Source organism: Syngnathus acus, chromosome 10 (genome assembly GCF_901709675.1).
Source record: "Syngnathus acus chromosome 10, fSynAcu1.2, whole genome shotgun sequence".
Classification (NCBI taxonomy): domain Eukaryota; kingdom Metazoa; phylum Chordata; class Actinopteri; order Syngnathiformes; family Syngnathidae; genus Syngnathus; species Syngnathus acus.
The window spans coordinates 1,080,463-1,105,259 of NC_051095.1; the positions used below are offsets into that span (position 1 = coordinate 1,080,463).

Consider the following 24,797-nt stretch of genomic DNA (forward strand, 5'->3'; position numbering starts at 1 on the left):
CACGACAAGGTCAGTGAACGCACCACGTTCCACAATACTACGAGGTACATCTGACAGTGGTGGAAAGTAGTAAAGTAGTTCGTTTCTGAAGTAAAGATAAAAAAAAAAAAATCCAGGTACTTCAATTGTGTATCTGCTACAACGAAAGCACATTGCGATTTTATCATTTCATCAAAGTGACTCTTTCGACCACGCGGTCGGGTTGTGTGTTCTCCGAGCTCAAAAGCGCGTCAGTGAACGCACCGCGTTCCAGAGTACTACTAGGACATCGTGTGGCGTGTCGAGTTGAGTGACAGTCCCACAGAAGTGGACCGAGCGCCGTGGACGCCGAACCGAGGCAGCGCGGTTGGACGAGCGGATCAACGCATGCCTGAAATGCGTTTCAATTGCGTTCGGAAGTGCTCGCACGAAGTGTGAAAGTTGCGTGAAGAGGAGGACGAGAAGGGACGGACGTAAACAAGACTTGCAGAGGGGGTGGAATGGGGGGGGAGGCCCACACTCCATCTCACATGGCCGAGTGGGGGGAGCCGGGAGATGTTTGAATGAGTTCCGCCAGCTCGCCGCGAGGACACAACGCGTCGCCCGGCTGGGGGTCGCTGGTGGCGGGCCACGCGATGGACGCCCAGGCGGTCGAGCACGGCGAGGACGTGCGTAAGAGCGGCTACCTCCGCAAGCACAAGTCCATGCACCGGCGCTACTTCGTGCTGCGTTCGGGTTCGGAACGCGGCGCTGCCCGCCTGGAGTACTACGAAAGCGAGAAGAAATTCCGCGGCAAGGCCCCCGTCCCCAAGAAGGCCGTGCTGCTGGAGACCTGCTTCAACATCAACAAGCGGGCCGACTCCAAGAACAAGCACATGATCGTGCTGTACACGCGCGCCGAGAGCTTCACTGTCGCCGCTGACAACGAAGCCGACCAGGACGACTGGTACCAGGCCATGGTGGACCTGCAGTGCAAAAGTCAGTACGCGCGCATGCACACAGACACACGCGCACGCGCGCGAGGCAAACGTGGCAGGCTGCAGTGACCATTAGAAACGTGCATGCGCGTGCGTCCTTTATAGAGTGCTTGAGGAGTTTTTTCCCCCTTCTTTTAAATGTCCATGCCAGGAAAGCCGCATCACCGATTTAGTTTTTGCAGCGAGAATGGAAGCTTGTTATTTTGTGCATGTGGTTTTTCTCATCTGGGAGAGTTTGGGAAGGTTAGGGTGATATTCGCAACTTGTTTATGTCGGAGGATGCCAACGTGTTCAAGAGCCAGCCAGCCAGCCAGCCAGCTCAAGTTGACTTGTTTGTTTTCTTCTTCTTTCCTCAAGAAAACAGCATGTCGTTTCTCTCATACAGACTGAGTGCAGGCACGTGCACAGATAGACTCTAGTTTTGCTCGAGCAACAGCCCTGTGTATTTTTATTTTTTATTTTTATTTTTTTTATCAAACAGATATGACTCGGCAGTATGGCCAAAAAAAAAAAAAATTATATTGTTTTTAAACTTATTTTTTCAATGCATGAAAAACTGTACATTTTCAATACTGGAAAAAAATAACATTACAAAAAAAAAAATCCTAACTTAAATATGCTCACCGTTGATCAACTTGAAGTTAATCGTGATTGCCATCTGTTTGTTTGCGCCCTCAAAGTTTTTGCCTTTGAACAGGGGTGTGTAGACTTTTTAAAGTCAGTCCAGCTTCCTTTCACCTCCTCTGTAAATCACAATATTAAATATTGCTACCGTGGATCTTCTGGATGATGTGAAATATTTTGGCAATGGGTGCCTCTTTTTTTTTTTTTTTGCTTAAGCCCCCACAAACGTGTGCACATATTGCAAAATCTGCTCATGCGCCAATGATCAAGAAGTTCCAGCCGACTCTCAGGTTTCCTCCAACGGTGCCCGAAGTAGCCAGAAAGCCGCGCATTCCCCAATCGCGTCTATTGGCCGCCTGTGTAAACACAGCTGGCGAAGCGCCGATGCCGAGCGAGCCAGCCAGCCAGCGAGCGCGGCCACTCCACAGTCACCTGTTCGACCTTCCTTCGCCTCTCAGGCTTGGTGACGCAATGCGGGCAAACAAGATGACAAGAGTTCAAGGTGCTCCTCACACATGACCTGCTGCTCTGTTACATAAAACGGCTGATTAGCGGCTCAGCCCGGACACTTTGTCTTGACACCGTTGTGTTTATGTGCATGTCGCATTGGGCTAGCATTTAGCACATGTCCGCCAGCCTCCCGCGTGGACGCACTTGCTGGTCCTGGTGATCCTGAAAGGGGGATCCTTCCATCTGTGGTCCCTTCTCAAGGTTTCTCATTTTCCCCGGGCAGAGGTTTTGAGTTTTTCCTTGCCCTTTTGGGAGCTTAAGATCAGGGGATGCTTTGAGAATAATTGTCAATTTTTGTCTATGTGAAGCCCTTTGAGACTGCTTGTGATTTAGGGCTATACAAATTGACTTGACTTGACTTGACTTGACTTGACTTGGTCACGAAATGGATCGAAAATGACTCATTCGAACCAAAATGGTGGACTTCCTGTTTCACGTCAAACATGAGTCCTAACTTGCCCCAAAATGGCTGACTTCCTGTTTGGGTCGTTTTCATGCGTTTTGTCACCATCCACACAACCTTCCATTTTTGCATCGATCGGTGAAACCTGACGTCGGCCTCTGCTGCTCATACGGCGAGGGTTTTGGAAAGGGCGGATGAAAAGCAAAAAAAAAAAGCAAAGGAGAACACCCGGAGTGAAAAAAGGTTACGGCCGAAAACTGCGTTGGCTGGCAAATGCTCTTTTCGACTCACTCTGAACACTGTGGAGTCATAAGGGCGGGCGGGCGGGCCTCTTGGTATGCGGCGCACAGCCGTGGGTACACTGAAGAACTTGTGCCCTACTTGAAAAATTCACAGCTCGCATGCAGACTGGAAGCCAGCCGGGAGGGGCCGGCAGCCAAGAGATGCTGCACTGTTGCGCCCCCGAGCCGCACCCTGGGCGCCGTCAGAGGCTCTTTTCAGAGCCCGCCTGGCGGGATTTGGCACCAAGCGCTAGCGAGTGGGCGCTGGTGCTGCGCTGCAGGTGAAATTGTGGCTTTGGATTCAACTTTGAAAGAGTCAGACGCTGCCTGGGCACTTGAAAGCCTCGAGAGTCGTGCTCCTGATGTAACGTCTCAAAATCCACATCTTGCTAAGCTGATTTTTAAAGCAGATCCAGATCAGAAATGGCCTAATTGTGAGCTGCCTTTTCTGCTGTACCGGCCTTAGCCACCTGGGGGCGGTAGACAGACAGACGGCTTTGAGGAGAAGCTCATCAGTACGGCACTAATTTGCCCTTTGTCGCACTGTTTGTGTTCAAATTGTTGCTAACGTCGTAATTTCATTATTACTAGTTGTTATCGTTCATGAAAATGAACCAAATGAGTCAAACTAAAATTGAAAAAGCCTTTCATTGAGAAAAATGTAATGAAATACAAATTGCTTCCGTAAATGCATATGTTTGAAAAACTAATGCTGAAACTAAACAAAGCTCAAAAATGAACAAATGAACTGTAAAATCAATGAATAAATAAATCTGACCAAATTCAAAAGAAAAAAAATCGAAAGGAACCAAACAATAATCTCAAACTATTCCTGCCTGGTGGGCAAAGTCACTTGGGTGATTGTTTTTGAGCATTGTGCCCAACTTTTGATCTGGGCCCCTTGCATTGCTTGAGCGGGATCCTGCAACAGCGGCCCAAAGTATCCGCTATCGCACGAGCTCTCCTCGAGCGGGCGCTAATTACACAAACACGGGCCTGCCGCCGTGCTCGGTGATACGCGGATGGCAGTTATTTATTCAGCTAAGTCCAGTAAGACACTTTTGGACAGCGACTACAGTGTCAGTATTGAGTGCGGCTATTTGTTCAGCTATTAGTAGTCAGTGGAGTGTGTAAAAGCTTAACCTCGATGAAGCGGGGCGGCGTGCCGCTGCGGCCCGGCTCTCGCCGTTGGCCAGGAAATTTCTCCCCGCGGCTCTGGCACCACCTCAAGAATTGTTGACCTCCATAAAACCAAATAGCAGCTCCAAATTTGGAGCTGCCGCGCCAGCTATAAACAAGATGGAAATTGTATCTGCGGCTTACAGATGCAAGCTGGACGGCCGCGGCCGTCGGCGCCATCAAAGTGTTGCGAGCGGTCTTTGAGGGTTCCCAAAATGGAGCTCGGCTGCTGCCCTCCCGACGCCTGTGACGTCATTGCTACGGTTAGCGCCAATTAACTGAGTCATCATCAATAAATGAAAATGATAATTAAAACTCGCAACACTGAGGCGATTGTTTTGATATTTTCCAAGATTGAGGTGGGCAGAAGTTGAAAGTCGCGCTGGTGAATTCAGGCGACGCTCAATTATAATTTTTGAGCTTTTTCAGACACAAAGCGCCATTTTCCACATGCGTGAAGCCTTCTGTAGCTCCTCTTTCGGCCGTCTTTGGATGCCGCTGCCCCACCTGGCCCAATGAGATCCGCATGGCCCGATTAGGCGCTAAGCCACGCTAAGCGGGCGCTCATCCCCCTAATTAGGCGCTAATTGCTGTGTCGGCCGCCGGTGGCACACTGCGGCCTTTGTCCCGAAAAAGCCGGCGCAGGAAGTCTTGCGAGTTATTCTTGGCTTGCCGGGCCGCGCCAAACTTTCCGGCCGCTAATGCTGTTGGCTAATGTGTGCCTTTGACAACACGCTTATCTTTTGTCTTTGACCCGAGAGCGAGGGCGGAGCACCTGCGGGGGGATGTGGGTGTTTTTGCTTGATAGCGTTCCAGACATTCATTTGACTTTTGTTTACTCTTAAAGACGCTCGTGAGCACTGACGACGCACAGTGGGACCTTGACTTGAATGATTTAAAAAGAAGAGAAAAAAAAAGAACCTCATTTGAGAAGAGCGCTTGGAACACATTTTGATGACAGCTAATGCTACAATTTAGCACACACTGTAAGATGGCGGCGTCGGCCACGGCAAGGAAATCACAAATGGAAAATCCAGACTCAAACCCAGATCCTCGGAGCTGCGAGGCAGACTTGCTAACCAGTCCCATACCGCGCTGCCGTGTTCCATAGTGGCTCCTTTAAATGGAAGCTTTTACTGTATTGATTATTGTTGCCGGTGCGCATTAGCGCTGTGGTTGCAGCGGTCAGGAAGTGGCCCCAAATTGATCAGCTTTACGTTCCTGGCCCCGCCCCCTCAATTTCCTCACGTGTCCTTTGGGATGCAATTGAACCCACGAGCGTGAATGCGACGCTTCCGTTCGGATGCTCCATTTTTCTTTTGCAGCAAAGCGCAACTTAAAAATTTAGTAGTTTTTAAATTGAGGTGACATGAAATATTCACTCGCTTGGCACAATTGGATCACTTGAATTGCTGCGTCCCTCCCCCCCCAGAAAAACGAAAGATTTTTGACATTGGGTGAATTGTTCATCCCTTTTCAATGACCTGATCATATTTTGTTGTGTTGTTTTTTTTTACTCAAGCTGCTGTGTCCAAGAATGCGAGAACATTGTGTTCCCAGTGGCTGCGTTTACTACCTCAACAGCAGGCTAACCCGCGCGTGCAAGTAGTTTGAGGTTCCCTTGCTGTTTATTTTTTGTGTGTGTGGGTCCCATCCTTAAATGCCTCCTTTGCTGGCTGTCTGGATAACTGGGAACACATGCGAGCTGAGCCTTTGGCAGACGGCGGCGAAGCGGCGTGTTCTCGGGTGGAGGAGTTACGCTGTGGCCTGCCTGAGGAAGTAGCAAGTTTGAAACGAGGGAAGGGGCCACACGGAACGGAGTACAAAGCGGCAATTGAGGGTGGGCGGGGTATAAGAGGGGGAAAAAAAAGAGAAAAGAAAAACACTCTGCGGTGTGGAAAAGCATCTCGCCACGCCACGGCGTGTTAAGCCGATGAGGTCACCCCTTGGAAATGCGAGGAGCTCATCGCGCTGATTTACAGGATAGAAAAAGAGTCTATAATGCCATAAATTGGAATTGTCTCGGACGAGCCTGAGCAAAAATGAATTGAGTCGTGACCTAATTGTGGCAATGTCGACACTTTTTTTGTGCTTGCTTTTGTGGTTTGAACGGCGGCACGTTGTACATCAAGTGGGAAAAAAAAACTCCTCGTACTTTCAGCCGCTAAGTACGATATTAGAGTCTGTCTTGCTCTCTCCTCCGCTCATTCCAAGAATGTCTTTTCTGAGGTAACCAAATGAGGCCAATGTCTTTTCTGAAGGGAACCACATTGCGGCAGGTGGCTCTCTGCAAACGCTTTCGAAACCTCCGTGGCGTTTGGCGTGGTCCCTCGCCGTACGTTTCCCGGCCGCAGCCTTTGTGCGTCAAAACTGGAGCTTTCGTGCCGGCGGCAAGGCGCCTCCGGGGAGAGGAAAGGCAGAGGTGCTCCATAATTCATATTGCTCCAACCAGAATCAATTCTTGCTTTACGTAACCAAGAGAGGACGGGTTCTGACAGACGCAACTGCGCTTTTCGAGAATGAAGCCTCCGAATGTGTGTAAAGTAGCCCAGAATGATTTTGAAAAATAATCTCATTGCGACCCAGTTGCAATTTACTCTTTTCCATTATTTTTAAAATCTCCATATGTTTTGTAACGCACACAAGCGATGACTTAGCACAAATTCATGTAAAAGACAGTTGAGCTACTGCCATTAGTTTTCTGACTGAAAATTTGATGACCGTATTTTCCGGACTATAAGGCGCACCTAAAAACCTAAAATCTTCTCAAAAGCCGACAGTGCGCCTTATAGTCCGGTGCGCCTTATATATGGACCAAATTTAAACTAGCCCGAAGCATTGTGTCATGAAATCAATCATAAGTGGCCCGCTGAAGACTATGAATCATGAATCAAAAAGACTATGGATCATTATTTTGTGATTATAAAGTAATTTGTTGCATCTGAAGTTGAAATAAAAAAGATAAAATGGAGACTGATTTGATTTGGATTAAAAATCTGACATGATGCATTAATGGTGCGCCTTATAGTCCGGTGCGCCTTATATAAGGACAAAGTTTTAAAATGGGCCTTTCATTGAAGGTGCGCCTTATAGTCCGGTGCGCCTTATAGTCCGGAAAATACGGTACAACAATAGTGCAAACAAATCTCTGGCTTTATCATTTAAAATGTTCATGTTTCATGATGTACAACATCCATATGTCGAAAAATAACACTAAAAATGACCAGAGCACTTTGTTTCAAAATGGCTGCTTTTGCCATTTGAAAATTCCATTCTACGACATTGAAATGTTGATTTGGGTTCATTCATTGTGTTCATTGAGTTTTGGGGTTTTGACCCTGAGTGGCCTTGATGAAAGTGTATAAAGTTTAAGGCTGTGTCCTTCTCCAAACAAACAACACTCTTTGTGTGTGGCCTCTTAAAATGAAAACCACGCTACACCCAAATTAGCACTTTGACGTAGCATTTGAAATGGTTTTGTCCCCACACGTTTTGTTTTTACAGTCGCTCTCTTTTCGCAATCTTCCGCAATCTTCCCATGGTGGTCGTCCGCCCCCCCCCCCCCCCCCCCCCCCAAACTATCAACTGCTTCTTCCTGTTGTAAATCTTAACGGAGGATCTGTGTGAGAAGCACAAAAGAGCCACGCATGGCCTTGAGTGAGTCATCTCCCGCAGACGCAGTGTGGAGGCTGCCTGCAGAAGCCGCGAGCATCTATTCGAGGTTCCCTTTCAACTTCGAAATGCTCCTCTGTGTTTTTGACGGAGCCAGACATCCGATCAGCACAACTACCGGTCATTGGGCCACGTTAGAACCTCAGAAATGTTCCTTCTAATCATGTTTTTTAGCTTTTTATTGTCAACCTGATGTGGTTTCATCTGTTTTAAATTCCTACAACACGTGCGAGTGTTTGTTTTGAGGAGGTCCCTTTGCATATGTCGGGCATGCGTGAGTCAAGGTATTTATTTATTTGTTAATCAACAGATGTGCGGCGGTCCTTTTCGATCAAACCCAGAAAGTCGATGAGCGAGCACCAGCGAAGCCGCCAAATGTCAATCGTTATTTCGAGACGTCATCAAGAGCTTTCGCTTTAATAATCACCACTTTGTGAAGATGAATGGGCTGCCGGTGCTAATGATCAGTTGTCAAAGTGGGCGGAGCCTTTCAATCTTCCCCTCAATGGTTTTAAGACATTCCCAGGCCTTTTTTTTTTTTTTGGCACATTCCATTATTAAGTGTCAGTTTACTTTGGTTTTCTGCCCTCCTCCCCGAACAGTTCATCATTATTGGCGTCAGCAGTCGACTCTTTCCACGGCGGTATGCGCGCTTGTGTTTGATTGTACGTGTGCGGTTGACTAACGAGACCCCCGGGTATGAAGCCCGCAGGTTCAGAGCCGGTCACACAAGCTCGTGCATGCTCACTTTTCACTCTTATCTGCTTGAAAATCAAAAGAAAAAGCTGCGTCTGAAGCAAAGCCTGGTAAATAGTGGCGCTGCTGGTAGCGCTAAATGGCTTCCCACGGTTCAAGCTAACCAAGCCCGCATTTCTGTCCTGTGCTTGTTAGGTAAGAACCCCTGTGACAAAGGTGCTGACGGGGACTACGGCGTCCCCAACCCTGGGCCGGCCTTTAAAGAGGTGTGGCAGGTGAAAGTGTGGCCCAAAGGTCTGGGTCAGGCCAAAAACCTGGTGGGCATCTACCGCCTCTGCCTGACGGACAAAACCATCAACTTCGTCAAGCTCAACTCCGATGCCGCCGCTGTGGTACTGCAGCTCATGAACGTCCGGCGCTGCGGGCATTCGGAAAATTTCTTCTTCGTCGAGGTTGGCCGCTCGGCTGTGACGGGCCCCGGCGAGTTCTGGATGCAGGTAAGTCTCTCATCTTCTTCATCGTGTACATCCCTATCATCTAAAAAAAAGTCAAACCTTATCACATTTCAAAACCGCAATTGCTGAAATTGACTGTAAACCTGACACCAAACACAAGGGACTTATTTAAACACGAAGCAATTTTGCCTACCAAAGTCCACTAGCCAACATTTACAGTAATCTGAAAAGCCAGCCATAGATTTAGGCTAATGTAGATTAGCGCAGATGTTCTGGTAACCTTCAAAAAACACTACAATAACACCAATAGTGCTGCAACACAGACAGACAGATAAAGCGTATAATAACAGTATCAGCACGTTTCAGGTTAGCATGTTGCTGCACAACGTTAGCATTGAGAACCACAAAAATGTGACGTGGTATGCGGTGTTTGTGTTTTGCCCAAATGTGTAGGTGGATGATTCGGTGGTTGCCCAGAACATGCATGAAACGTTGCTGGAGGCGATGAAGGCGCTCAGTGAGGAGTTTCGCCAGCGAAGTAAATCTCAGTCAAACTCCGGTCCAGGAGGAGGTGCGACCGCCTCCAACCCCATCAGCGTTCCCACACGCCGTCACCACTCGAACCCTCCGCCCAGCCAGGTGGGCTTCACCCGTCGACCCCGAACCGAGCCTCCCGGAGGAGGTAACGGCGGGACGGGGGTTACCAGCTCCAGCGCTTCGCCTACCCCTCGACACAGCTTTCCGAGGTCTCGCGCTGCCAGCGACGGGAGCAAAGTCGAGGAGGGCCTAACGGGCGTTCCCGGCTCCAGTCCCTCGGCCAACGGTTCTTGCGCCAACACGCCGATCCTCAGGTCAAAGTCGACTCGCTCGGCTCCCACCTCCTCCTCTAAAACACCTCTCGGTCTGATGCGCTCCATTTCCACACCGGCACCCTCCCCGGCCCCAAGCTTGTCCTCCAGCTCTGGGCACGGATCGGAATTTGGGGGCATCGCGTCTTGTGCCGGTCCCGGGGCGGGCTCTGGTCCCTACAGTCGTGTCGCCATGCATTGCGCCTCTGTCTCAGGTTCACCCAGCGACTACGGCTCCTCAGACGAATATGGCTCCAGTCCGGGAGAACAGACTCTTCTGGTCTCCCCCAGCTTGCCTGGAAGTTCGGTCGGCAGCGCTGGCAGCCAGTCCCTTGGCGAGGACGGAGCCAATTACATTTTAATGGGCCAGCATAGCGGGGGCAATGGCGGCGTGACGTCAGGCTCCTTGCCAGCACCCGGAGCGCCGGTCTGCGGCTCCCAAGGCCAGACAAGGAGAGTGCTGCGTCGATCCTTTAGCCGGGAAGGCAAAGCTGAGCGTAAGTTGCTGAGCAAGCGCGCCTCCTTACCTCCTATGGCCTTGGAGAGGCTGGTCCCGTGCCAACACAGAGGCCAGGAGCCGGCAGACGAAGACTCGGCCGACTACGCAATCATGTCGAGGAGCACCAGCCGCGAGTCGTTTTCATCCACGTCCTCTGCTACGCAGAGGGAATTCCTTTTGAGTACTGGGTCAGGAGGGGAAGGAGGAGGTTACTTGGATGTGGCAGGAGAGTTTAAAGTTGAAACAGGTGCGGGATCAGGTGGTGTCGTTGACGTCGGAGTGGATAATGGCTACATGTCCATGCTGCCCGGGGTTACTCAGTCTCCGGTGTCCCTTTCCCAATCACTGGCTGTTTCCGTCCCAGACTCGGACGCTAAAGCCGCCGATGATTACATGGCCATGACCCCGAACAGTAGCGTGTCCCCACCGCAGCAGATCCGAGCACCGCCCACCTCTGACGGCTACATGATCATGTCTCCCAATAGCAGCTGCTCACCCGATCAACGCGGCGGTCTTTCGTCGGGGGCTTGGCTGGGCAGCGGCAGTGCCGACAGCAGGGCGGGTAGTGACTACATGAACATGTCGCCTATCAGCGCTCGCTCCGTAAGCGGTAGCCCCCCTCCCTCAGAACGCAGTCATTCGGAGACCAGTCCTCAACAGCAAGTCCCCAAAATGGTGTACTCTTACTATTCCCTCCCCCGGTCATACAAACACAACGCCTCTTCTAGACACTTTGACGACGGACCAGGACGTGGCAGACGTCCTAACGGGAGCGGCAGTCGAGGAGGGCGGACCATAGGCGGGCGTCAGGAGCAAACGCTCGTCGCCGGTTCAATGGCAGGTAGGCACCAGTCGCTTTCCTCTTCCTCGTACTCGTCCAGCTCGGCCAGCAGCGAGAGCCTCGGCGAAAGTGAGGAAAGAGCAGCGAGCTCCATCGGCGGGAGGTCCAAAGATGGAACTAAGCTCCAACAGCGACGGGGCTCCGGCGGCTTGCCAAAACACGGAGTCCACTCTCGAAGCAGACCCGTGAGCTTGTTTGTTGACGTATCCAAGGCCAACACGCTTCCCAGGGTCCGTGAGAACCCCTTGCCCCCAGAACCTAAGAGTCCCGGCGAGTATGTCAGTATTGAGTTTAAGGGGGAGAACAGCAACCCGCCCGGGGTTGCGGGAGGGCGTGGCCGGGGCCTCAGGCAGGGCTCCTCGAACCCTCGTGGTACAAACAACCAGCCTCCTCAACACAGACCTGTGTCTTGCCTCGGCAATTTTATCCCCGTCTCCCGCAGCCCGTCTGCCCCCATCACTCCCCCGGCTGCTTCGGAATATGTCAACATGGACCTGGGTCCTTCTCCTTCGCCCTCACCCCATACCCCGCTGGTTTTTCCTCCTTTCCACACGCCTCCAACGCTGGCTCTGGCTTCCAAAGTCTCCGATACCGAATCGAGCGGCCCTCGTGAAGAGTCGGTAGCCATTGCCGACGCACCGCTGAGGAAAACCCGAGAGATCGTCCCAGAGTCGGAGTCCCCCACATCGTGCGGGGACTACACGGTCATGGCTTTCAGTCTGAATAACGGTACTGCTCCGAGATCCAGTGTCTCACCTAAAGCTCCTTCCCCGTCTAGGACTGAACTCTCGGTCGCATCACGGGGTCTAGACTTTGCTCTAGCCAAGTCGGGGCCCAATCCGGATCACGGAGCCAAAGTTATCCGCGCTGACCCCCAGGGACGCAGACGACATTGCTCTGAAAGCTTCCTGGCCTCGTCTTCCCTCTCCACTTCTGGTTCGACCCCCTCTTCGTCCACATCGTCACTCTTCCCGGAACAGGCCGGGAGCCGCCGGCAGGGTTTCGAAAGCACTCCGTGGCGCAATTGTGCCGTCCCGGATGGCCCCGCTCCGTCACCCTTCCCTGGACAGCAGCAGCCCGTTGCCGCTCAAACACCCAGCGCAGAGCAAGGCCTGAACTACATAGACTTGGACTTGGCCAACAAGGAGAGCCCCCACTTAGGCCTGGACGGACTGCCGGGGAGCCAGGCATCGGTGCGCCTCTTTTCGGCGCTGGGTGCGAGTCCTGCGGTCGGAGGAGGGGCCGCGGCCGTCGGCAACAACAGCAGCAGCAGCAGCTCCAGCGCGGCCAACACCTACGCCAGCATTGACTTCTACAAGTCTGAGGAGCTTCGGACGCATCAGAACCCAAGCAAGGAGGGAACAGGTAACCTGAGGTTTCTTAAATACATTTTTGTCTTCTGAAATGTTGCAGGACCGCTTTTCCTTTTTTTCAAGTTGAAGTGGCGCAGCTTTACTCTTGTTCTATACCTAAAAGAATGGCCTATGCTTCCGCTCGGCTTGAGCCATTGTTTCCTCGTGGCAAACATCTCACTGCCGCACCGTTTCCAGACAAAGGACGCATTCAGACTTGCCATCCAAGCGTCCCACTCAGAGTTGAGCCAATGGTCCTGTAGTGTGACATGAATCTTCCCCTCAGGATTTTGTTTTTCTGCCCACCTTCAGGTTCGCTCCACGCGTGCTTTCTCCGCCTTTGCTATAAAAAGTCGATCCGATGCGTTTCTCCGTACATTCCAAAGCGGAATTTGATTTGATCCACTCATCTTTTAAATCCGAGCCAATTTGTCTGTCTTTTTGCTACTCTCCTCATCCATTCCTGTCATTTCAAAGAATTTGCGCCTATACTGTAATGAATGCTTTTTGCATCCCAAGAATGTTCCTTCAGGGGGGAAACCACCGCAGCTAAACAAGGCCTCAAACCCTGGGAGATGTTTCCCCCAACCTCCTCCAATAGCCAAACATTCTTTTTGGCCACTGTCTGCACTGTTAGGAACTCGGCGCCTGCAGCCTGAGCAGATAGAGAAGCGTTTAAATGGCCGTGCGGATTTATGTGCATCGCTAAAACACTGGGCCGTCTTACTGAAGCGTTCCACAGTGAGCCTCTTGTGACAGCTTGGCCCCGCCGAGCCTCGCGGTTTGCCGAGCGGCTTCCACTTTGAATTGCGTCCTCGCATGCGTTGGCCGCAAAACATCGCGTACCTTGAGCGGAATGGTGAGGGCGGGAGTGGCGAGCAAGCGCGCCCTTTTCAGACCGCACAGGTCTTGGAATGGAAATACTTGCAGCGGGGGAGAATGTGACACATTGACTGTGAATGTGAGACGGGGCCACGGGTTCAGTCGCACCGTCTCACAAATGCCTTTGGGCCGCGCTCGGACTCTTTCATCTGCGTAGCCCCCTCCTGCTACCCCCCCCGACAACAAATGACCCTTTTGTTGGAGTCTTAGGGATCTCCCGAATGGCCTTACAGTCCCAGATTGCTGGATTTCAAAAATTAAAAATAGTTTGCCCACCTTGAAGTCCCCGAGCCCTTTCACGACATCCGATCCGTCCTTTAAAGGCGATTTTGTAATCTCACTGGTCCGGCACAACGGGCGGGGATGACGTCAATGAGCCAGGAGCCATCATAAACAAACAAAGAATAAATGTTTAGAATCGCGGCGTTATCTCGGTCGTCATGTGTTTTTAAATGTCATCTCTACTGTGATGACGGGGACCTTATCTGGAAACAGTGTGCTTATCGCAGCTCGAAAATCCACATCGGCTGTTCATATTGACAGTGGCCACCAAATGACCCAATTGACTCGAAATAATTGTCCGTGGTACCTTTCCCCAAAATCACGTCCATAGTCAAAGCAAATTTGATCCAAATGTTAAACGAAGTGCACTGTTGGCACTGTATCTTGATCGTATGTTTACAAAGCCATATTCACGTATATCAGTCAAACGTGTCGGAGTGGAGCACACATCTGCCCGTTGAAAAGCTTTACATTCTTTGTTTAAACTAACTTAAACCTCCAGGACTGTACCCTGGCCGGCGGCGCAACAAAGGAATCTTTAGTCGACCAACAGCTAGTGCTTAGCTAGTGCTAAGTTATTTTGCCTCTCAAATTTTAAAAACTCCCTTTGTTTGTTGCTAGCATAGCATTAGTCGACCAACAGCTAGTGCTTAGCTAGTGCTAAGCTAAATTGCCTCTCAAAGTTTAAAAACTCCCTTTTTGTTTGTTGCTAGCATAGCATTAGTCGACCGACAGCAGAGACGCTAGCCCATGGGTAGGCAAGCTCGTCATACCGATGATCGTTTGAATCAGGTGTCTTAACTTAAGGAGAGAAACGTCTCAGACCGGAGTTGCCTACTCCCGCACCCGCCGGTCAAATATTTTTTATGCTAGGACGGCGTTAGCTAACCAAATATTTTCTTAGCTACTTCTAGGCGTGTGCTCGACTGAGACGGAACGTGCCGTCCAAATGTTTCTCTCTGATGACAATTTGTTATGATACGCTCTGATTCAAATGGGAAAATTTGGATTTGTTTTCATTCAGATTAGGCAACCAATTTGCACAATATGCGATTGTGTCCCCAACAAACGGACATCTGCAGCTATCAACTCGAGCCCGACCGATAAGGATTTTGGTCTCGTTCTTTCGCGATCTCCTCCAGCGAAAGCACGAGATGGAATTTTACTATCCGCGTTTCGGATATTTGCCCTCTTAACCATCAGGAGGGTGTACGCGCACACTCTCACGACTCCCCACATATTTTTTTAAGCCTTTGTAGTCACACTACTTTGCGATCCAAATTCTGAACGAAGCCATTTGCACATAATCGGATCAACTTTTACCTGGCTAATCTGTCGCCCCCATCACCTCTGTCTTTAATGAGCACAGTAGACAGAGGCAGGTTTGTCGGCGCTGCTAATTGGACACAACGCATGCATAAACGGACAATTGGCGAGACACTTTGCATGTGACGTGAATTTGATTCCCTTATGAGGACACAATTTGCGCAGTGCACTGAATGAACCAACGAATGAAAGTGGCTGGATTCATGCAAGCGCACATTTTTCTTAAGGCGGGCCCTTGAAAACACACACACACACACACACACACACACACACACACACACAGAGTGCGTTTATTGGCTAGTTTATGATGACAGGTGTGTCCCCCCGGCTGTGGAATCCAGGTCAGGCTAAGGCTGCGTTATGTAAATTGAACCACGTGGAAGGTACATGACACCCCCCCCCCCCTACTGCACCCCCCCCCCTCGCCCCTCAGAGGGCTTTACATGTCTTTAAACCTGCTAGGGCCAATATAGCATCGCACTGCTAACTCCTACTTGATCACCGCGCTGATAGTATCTAAACTAGGAGGCGGGGCTACAGTATTGGTGTCAAAGTAGCACGTTCAGTGTCTTATGTAACCCAATTTTTAATCTCATCCCTTCTATCGTGTTGTTTCTCCATTTAAAATGGACTTCAAATGTCTGTGACGTTTTGCAGCCGCTATTTGTATCCAAGTTGATGTTAGTATTTTAAAATAAGCCTGTCTGAGTAGGAGGTCAGATAAGTTGGCTAAAGTGAAGGAAATTGAGCGAGCTCAATTCCCGGACTGAATTTGTTTGGGTGGGAATCGGGCAAGCTCGCCTCTGTTTTGGTTTTGGCTGAGTGCTGAAGGTTGTGTGTGTGCGTGTGTGTACACCACGTGTGCTTGTATTCATCTCTGCGGCAAAAAGGAAGTTTTTTTTGAAATAATGAGGTCATCTGCGTGTGCCGCCACGGCAATATCAGTCCAGCGCTTCTGTCCGATTGGGCCGATCTAAGGCTGCCGGATCATAAACACAGCGACAATTTGTAATGAATGAACAAGCTGCACGCACACACTTAAGTATTTTCAAGGAAAAATATTTTACAAATAGGCGGTCGGAACCAGCCTGTCCAGGCACGTTTGAGGCCCAGTGTTTTTTTTATTTTTTATTTTGGGGGCTTTGCTATTATTGACATATGTGTGCGTCCCCACATATACACACACACACACACACACACATGCCTTTGTGAAACCTGCATTGTGGGGCCTGGTTGGGGCTTTTCCGGTATTTACCAAGAAGGTGTCCGCTGGATTTGGATTGCTGCATAAAATAATGGATGCAAATGGAGTGGAAAATTTTGCACGCCTAAGCGCAAATGTTTATTTGACTTACGGATTGTGTGTTCACCATTTGAGTTTTCATTAATATTGTACTAAGGTTGAACTTTGCCCTTCTATAAATCTTGGCCCGCTTTTGTAAGCCTTGACGCGAGGCTTGGATGCCCAATATGTTTCGTTTCTGGCAATTTGTATTGTTTGTGTCAAAAGGAGCTTCTTTTTTTTATGCATTATTGATCGTCAAGCACTTGAGAAGGTCGTGGTGACTTTTTCCTCGACAAAAGCTTTTGGGAAAAAAACAGTCAGGGTTTCTGCTGACTGAAGAAAAAAAAGCAGGCATCATAGAGTTGCTTTTGATTTCATTTGGACTTTTTTAAAATTCAGTTAGTTTCAATGTGTTTATTAGTTTTAGTATTAGTTTTTGAATATAAATATTCAAGATGAATAAAGAATAACTTATTGTTCGATATGAACGCACAACAAAGCCAAAAAAAACTCATTTAAGATGAACCCCAAGTTTTTGGGTTCGTTTCTGTTCGCTAAATTTGCCAAGCATACAGAACTCGTTTAACACATCAGAATTCTCAACATTCTACTTGTGCATTGTTTTGATCTGTTTGTTCCTTTTCCAAAGAAGCTCTTTTGTCAGCATACGGGCTTCCTTTTTGTTTTGCTACAAAACACACCAGTGAGAAGAGTCGTTTGATTTGTGCAGTGAGTGAGTGAGTGAGTGAGTGAGTGAGTGAGTGAGTGAGTATGCGTTTTTGCGTGTGCCCGCCCGCCATGCCCCGTGCGTGGCGTGGTGCCAGCTCCCTTGGTCAATCTGATCTTGTCCACAGAGTGTGGACTGTGTGCGCCGGTGTTAGATGCGTTCCGGCCCCTGCAAAAGCTGGGGGTGACTGAGTGCATAGAAGGAGAAAGGGGGGGGGGGGGGGTCCCGGGATCTTTTCACACACTCATTTTGTCAGCCCACCCTTGTTTCCTCTTTTCGCGAGTGTCACGTCACACATCTTGGCCGCGATCGCCTGCATGTCTGAGACGTGCGCGTGCGCTGCCGGGCATCAGCGTGCTGCGCCGCTAACCGGGTCTGTCCGTAAAGAGCTTATCCCCGGTGAGCGCTAATCTGATTAGCGTCTGGCTAACAAGCCAGCTCTCATTCAAGGACCGGGTCTGACTTTAATAGTGTTTGTTTATGCGCGAGTCGTCGAGCGTACGTCACCAGGTCACAATCGATTTCAGGGTTAGTTCAAATGCCGCTAACGGGGCGCAAAGATGCAAGTGGTGAATCCGAATCGCTGTGTTGTCATCATGTGACCTGTGTTTGGTCCAAACTGTCCAATCACGGCGTCTGCCTAAATGAGCTCAAAACACGCATTCTGTTTGTTTCAAGTTTAGCGTGGCGGCAAAGAGCGCAAAGGCTCTTTCGGATGACTTGTCAACATTACCGTTGTCCTCCTCCAAGGACAAGAGCGAGAGGCGCACCTTACGTAAGTCGAGAGTGCAGATGGACGGGAAAGGAGGCCAGCCCGACGTGTTTGCTCATCGTTGCCGCTAAAGCGCTTGTTAAGCTTCTGGAGCGGCCGGCTCACCTCCGCGTCACCTTGGCGTCAGCGCCCGCCGTCCAATAACGATAACTGCTTCCTTTTACTTCATTGCCCACTTTGCTCCAGGCACTCAGTATGTGTGTGCGCGTGCGTGTTTGTGTGTGAGAGACAGCGTGTGATCCTTTCTAAAGGAAAGTGTGTGTGTGTAGGCCCGTATATTATTTTTACGAGCCCTATGTGGGCCTGCTAGTTTTTGTCGGGCTCCCGTTAAGGTCAAAGTTTCCCTTTTTCTTTTTGGGACTGGCATTCGATCGGCCTGGCGTCTTTCTCAGGACGTTGAAGTCTTTACGTGCGATTCGGACGGGGGGTGGAAATGAGCCACGTTTCGGGGTTGTTGTCGATTGCATCATCCTAACGAGGCAGCAATGCTAGCTACTCAATCATTCTTGCGTTTGCCTTTAAGAACTTGCTTTGTATTCACAAGCGCTTGAGCTGCATGTGTGCCATTTTGTTCTGTGTTGGGGTTGGGGGGGTTCAAAGTGGGGGTCTGGCAGATTGCAGAATAATCACATGTTGCCTGTGCAGAGCGCACACGCTACACCGGGCCGGGCCGGGCCGTGCGTCATGGCGCTGACGTCGCCCACCCAATGCTGCATATGTGAGCCATTAGCGGGGGGCTTTCATGTCTCGTTTGTGCGTCTGTTTCACGTCTAGTCATGTACAGCTATGACCTAAGCCCGCCACAACCAACCACAGACACACACGCGCGCTCATTTCCTAAAATGTGTGCAACCGTTTCTTTGTTCCAGCCAATTTGCATGCACGCAGGAACAAGCCCCGCCCACTATGCCCCCGGGATCCAACTATTTGAAAACAAGAGATGAAAGCCAGTCAATTTTGGAAGCGCGTACAGAGAGAGGCGGGGCAGCGACGTGTGTCGATTTTCAGGTTCTCCTCTTGATGTGGAGATTTGGTGCTGGAATTGTGGGGAGGTGTGGCGGGACATATTTGGAATAGGTGCGCTGTGCCACGAGGAGGTCATCCTTGGGTGGGGTGGCTTCCGTATTTACATCACAAATCCATATCGCGCAAGCGTTCAGCCATCAAACTAGGGTTGAACATGACTTCATGAAGGCGTCACCAAATCCAAAGTGGTGAGAGGCGGAAATCCGAGCATTTGGCCAATTTGAATTCAACAACATTGGCTCTCAACAATAACTCGACGATCAAAATTGTTGGACTTTGATTTGATAATCGATTTGATTCACTTTCACACCTCAAATGTGAATATTGTTGTTCTCGATGCCAATTGTTAGCCTGTGCATTTGTTAGCATGTAGCGAGCGTTGTCGTAATGGTAGAACCTTTGTCCGATAGCGACCGCTGCTTGTTGTGAGGGGATTTCACGGTAAGGCCCCGGTCCCACAGGCTGATCCCAAAGCCCCCCGAGCCCTCCCAATGCCCCCCACACACTCGGTACTGGCGTAGCTACTGACTTCCTGTCCCCACTCATTCCAGCTCCTGGAATGCCCACTCGGTGAAATGAGCACACAGTGACGTCAGCGCTTTCAATTCTCAGGCTTTTCAAATGGCAAAATTCAACAATGCGCAATTTGCACGCTCAGGTTTTTTTTTGGTCTCGCTCTCGTGCGCTACACGCCGCATAGCTTCCATGTGTTGCTTTGTTACGTAATGGTCGGCATTGCTTCAAAAGTGATTGACGGTGCCAGGGTGAAAGCGCACGCGGGACTGGTTTTTGTGAGCCCTCTGTTCCGGCCCCGGCAGCTGCGCACTATGTAAAAAAATTTTGGAAAATAACTTTGAAGAGCACATGTGCCAAATTCACAGCCCCCCTGTCATGTCAGCATTCGTCACGACCTTTACGTTCCCTCAACTCCAGTCCTAGAAAATACCTGCCGGTGGCTAATGCTATACGCTTAGTGTGGCAGTTAAACGCTAACGTTAGCTGGAAAACCTCATAGACAAGCTAATGTGAGTTAGCATCGACTTCAAGACCTGTCTGTGCCTAATGCTGTATGCTTTGGGTTCGGGTTATGCTAACGTTAGATGGAAAACGCCATAGACAAGCTAATGTGAGTTAGCATGGACTTCAAGGTTATCGAGTAAACCCGCAGCCCCAGACTCACTCTCCTCATTACATCACTCAAGAGGAAGCCAGGCAGCAGTTTGTGGCAACTGTCAGACTCTTGAGGCTAATCATGGTTTCTGTAAGTGCCTTATTTCAACACGCGTGTTGTTACGCAGAAAGTTCGTTTCTGAAAAGGCACACGAAATGAAAGATTTTTGATAGCGCTTTTCTTTTTCTTTTTAACAGACCGAGCCCACTATTCTCTCTTGAGCACTCACTGATGCAAAGTAGCGATACCGCTAGTATAGGGTGTTTCATAAAGTACGCAGTTTTTAAAAATGCAATAAATCAGCCAAAATCGATGCAAAATTCAAAATTTTTAGTTAATTTCATTCAACATATACTTCAATTTAATAATGAAAAATGATATCGAGCATATGTCCACCTCCACTTTCTCTGCAGGCAGTCATCCGATCGTTGAAATTAACGCTAACTCTTTTGCAGACGTCCCTGTCGATTTCGCCGATTACCCGTTGAATTTCCATCTTCAGTTCGGTAATCGTTTGAGGTTTGTTCACGTAAACTTGTGACTTCACATATCCCCATAAAAAGAAGTCACAAGGTGTGAGGTCACATGACCATTCTTGGTCGCCGCCGCGAAGTGAGATCAGACGCTCAGGGAATTACGGTTTCGACCGGGCGATTTTCTGGTTGCAACTGACCCAGATTCTTCGAATTACTGTACCAACCTCGAAACTGTTGTTGCATTGTCACGTCCAAAGATCGCGCGAAGTTTACGGACAGTCTCTGCGTAGCACTCCCTGTTTTTGTAATGAGTTTTCACAATAAGAATGCGTTGCTCGATACTGAACCGCTCCATGGCTACAAAATGGAAAAACGACAAATGGTCTTCAAATCGGAGTGATAATAGATAACGAAAATGATAGGAACAGTGCTGACAATCTTCAAACAAAAAAATCCCGCGCAATTAAAAAACTGCGTACCGTTTTTTTCCATGTATAATGCGCCCCCATGTATAATACGCACCCTAGAAATGGCATGTTGATGCTGGAAAAAAGCCTGTACCCATGTATAATACGCACCCAAATTTTGACTCCTACTTAAGATTAAAGATTAAAGATTAAAGTCCCAATGATCGTCACACACACACCTGGGTGTGGTGAAATTTGTCCTCTGCATTTAACCCATCCCCGTGTGATTTTAATCCATCCCCTGGGGGAGAGGGGAGCAGTGAGCAGCAGCGGTGCCGCGCTCGGGAATCAGTTGGTGATCTAACCCCCCAATTCCAACCCTTAATGCTGAGTGCCAAGCAGGGAGGCAATGGGTCCCATTTTTATAGTCTTTGGTATGACCCGGCCGGGGTTTGAACCCACAACCTTCCAGTCTCAGGGCGGACACTCTACCACTAGGCCACTGAGCTTAAGTCCGTAAACGTAAAATTATTTCAGAAAAAAGATCATCTTTGGGAACAACCGGATGTTATTCTGCCGGTCAGTATCACTGCGCATGCGCTAGCAAACTCAATAGCGAAGAAATGTTTCGGATTTGTGTAGGGTACATTGTGACAGCAAACGAGCAGGTGATTGAGCAAGCGTCTGATACGAGAGCATTGTGTTCGTATGGAGCGTGTTTGAAGTGAACAGCAGAGAAGAAAGCGCATCTGTAATGGCGGCCTCCGTATGATATCCGGATTAAAAAAATAAATAAATAAAAAAAAAGTTGTACCCATGTATAATGCGCACCCCAGATTTTAGGACAATAAATTAGTTAAATTTTGCGCATTATACATGGAAAAAAACGGTACTTTATGAAACACCCTATACTTTTCATGCATAGATTTTCATTGACACAATGGGTCAAACCACATGGAGTACCTTGAACTAAGGCTTACTAAAAGTCCTTACTAAAAAAGCGTCGGAGGAAGTGAAGAAGATGGGTTTGATTTTTCTTTGACAGACTGAATGGCGAGTGTGAGTCAGTGAATTAACCTCAGGCAGTCTTTCCCTGTGTAATTTAACATGTCTCCCATTGAAGAAGCCTCATCATTATGAGACTAAATATAGTGCGCTCGTGTCTATGGCTCATGTGCATGCAGTGCTGCGTGTCATTGCAGCAAATTAGAGCGGCCCGTTTTTTTGGGGGGGGGGGTCTAATTTGCAGGAGCCATCGCGGCTGCGTTTGGGGGCTAACTCGAGCTCGCTGCATCAGGAAGAAGACAAACGAGTAGAAATGGGAGGGGGTCAGCGATCAAAGCAAGGGGTGTCCTCGATATTTCCCTTCCTCCAACACACCTCGTTCAAATGAAGAGGATCATTCTCAGGCTTCTTCAGAGCCCATTGTTTGAGTCAGATGTTTGAAAGAGGCAAACATCTTTTTGCCGGAGGGAGCTTCAATTCGTTCACCAACTTGTCCCGGTTTTAAACTTGGTTGACGTATAAGTGGAGCACAAAAATAGGTCGACACAAGATTTTGGCCACGCAGTCGAGCCACCGTGCTTAAATCCATTCAACGCGGAACAGATTAGATAGTGTGATTCCATTGTTGACCACTAGATGGCGACCGACAATTTTGAGACTGTAAATTTAACAAAAGATGAGAACAGGAAGTTGAGTATTTTAGCTCACCCAAGTTTTTGCTCATTATTGAATGTTGCCCCTCTTCTGTCCTGCATTTTACGCCTATTTTTTATTTTTTAACGTACGACTTAAGGCATGATTATTTTAAGTACATTGTGTTACTGTATGCGGATATTTTTTTTAACGCGACTGCTCGACTTTGAGCGCTATGCACCCATTGACAGCGGCGTTGACCTGATTGTTAAAACAAACAAGCGTCAGGTGCCTTTATACTCCCCCCCTCTCTGTTTACTCGCAATGTTTACCCTCCCTTTACGTAGTTTCGGGTCACCGTGTTCTTCTGGATGAGATATTCTAGTGTTTATTTAATTTGATTTTCCTGATTGGCAAGCAGCTCTGTATATACATGTGAAGCTATTTATTTATTTATTCCTATCTGTGGTATGTTTCTAAGCCGGTGGTGTGCAAACATTTCAAACCAAAGCTCTGAAAATGACATCACTGCCCAAGTATCATCATCATCATATATTTAATTTTGTATATGGAGTGTTCTTAGCAAAAACCTTTTTCTTTGTGTCTGTTTGCAGAGTGCTGATGCCAGCGACTTTGGAGGGACAATCTCAAGTCCGTTTGCTCCTTTTGGGGGGGATTGGACACGTCCCCGGAGAGAGACTTCCTTTTTTTGCCAAGTGATGTTCTCCAAAAATAGCTTTCATTCCGTGAGTGGGAGCCCAAAAAAAAAAAAAAAAAAGGAATTAAAGTTCTCCCAGGCAAAAAGAGCCACTCAAAAATGAAATAGTACTATTAAGTGTATGGAAAAGAAAATATTTACAGGTCTGGGGAAAAAAAGTGCCTACTTCAAATATAGACATTATGTTCCCAAGGGTGAGTGAAACTTTTTGGCTTTTTTTTTTTTTTTTTAAATCACAACAGAGGCTCGCACCTCAAACAATCTTGTCATACGGGGTGAACGAAACATTTTTTTCCCCCCCCCTCCTGAAATGTTTATTTTTTGCCATGACATAGAGCCATATACACCACGAGTATTCACAAAACGATGTGGGGAAACGCGTAGCAAAAAATGCTGTTGCACTCACCATCCGGCCGACTCAGCACGAGCTGGCCGGCCGCTTGCCGGTAGGCCAAAAATAACACTTACCTCTCACACACAAGACTCATGTTCATCGAAAGACCTATGAGAGATACTTTGGTGTGAGTTTCCAGCGAGTGTGAGGATTTTTTGTGGGTGAGTTTTGGCTGTGTGAGGGTTTTTTGGGGTGTGAATGAGAATTGTTTTTGTGGTTGGTTGGGAGAATTTTTTTGTTGTGTGTGTCGTGTAAGATTTTGTGTTTTTTTTTTTTTATTTGTGTGAGAGGATTTTGGGCGTGTAAAAAGTTTTTGGATAAGTGTTAGTATCTTTTGATGCGTGTCCTTTTTAGGTGTGCGTGTGTCGAGTTTTTTTTTTTTGCTGTGTGAATTTTGTGTGCGAGTGGGAGGTAAATATTTTTGACCTATACGGCACCTCACATTTGGATGAATGCGTTTCCCTCCGTCGATTTTCGCTCTCAGGACAATGAAAAAACGTATAGTATGACTCGTGGTGTTGACGGCCACGCTAATGCTAACTCGCTAGCTTTTAGGAAATGTTCTCCAAACTCATTTGTGAGTATGCGCATCAGCACTTAAGTGCCTGTCAGTTTTGTCTTACCTGACCTATCACTTCTTGGTCTTCGTCCCAGACCACATCTGGGGTTTTTTTCCGTACGTGATCTCGTTTTGGATGTATATAAGTCGTTTGTTTGTCGGGGGGGACTTTATGGTCGGCCGTAACTCTCGAGCGCTAAAACTGGACAGGAGAGACGTAGCCCGCAGCGCTCAACTTTCTTGCTTTGTTTGAAATGTAACTGTTTTCTTTTTCCAAGCAATTGGAAGAAGTGGCCCCTATCTCGCCTCACAATTCTTGTGACACTTTTGAGATAAAGCTGTTGTGGTGAACACTTGATGTTTTAATCTCGATTTTGTTTTGACCCGTTGAGAAATGCATGAAGTGATCAAGCACCACTGCCCATGCGTCATCATCATTGTTGTTGCAAATTGCCTTCATGTGTTTGTCTGTTCCTAAACTGGGAGCAGATTCCGATCTGTCATTTGTGACTGTCTGCATATTGGCAGCTTCCAAAGTAGTCGCGACAACAGACAAATGTTTGCGATGTCTCCAAACTTGAGGTGGGCAAAGTTTGGCCCGCCGTATGTGGCCAAAATGACACAAAAAAGGCATTGCATCCATTTTGCTGCTAATGCTAACGTAATGCTAACCACATATAATTGGAAATACTTGTGGGCTAACAATTAGCACTAGCGGTGTTCTTTTAAGCAACGTATGTGGCCAAGATTACACAAAAAATGTGTTGCATCCATTTTGCTGCTAATGCCAACGTAATGCTAACCACAAACAATGGAAA

The 24,797-nt window shown here is 48.5% G+C and overlaps 1 protein-coding gene across 1 annotated transcript; it reads left to right on the top strand.

Annotated features, from left to right (window-relative positions):
- The first annotated feature begins 239 nt into the window (after positions 1-239).
- Positions 240-24,332, top strand: si:ch73-335l21.1 (insulin receptor substrate 1-B). The gene is made up of 4 exons (XM_037262054.1): positions 240-957; positions 8,517-8,818; positions 9,230-12,329; positions 22,923-24,332. Exons 1-4 carry the CDS (start codon positions 543-545, stop codon positions 22,928-22,930), a joined length of 3,825 nt encoding a protein of 1,274 aa, XP_037117949.1. The 5' UTR covers positions 240-542; the 3' UTR covers positions 22,931-24,332.
- The last annotated feature ends 465 nt before the right edge of the window (positions 24,333-24,797 follow it).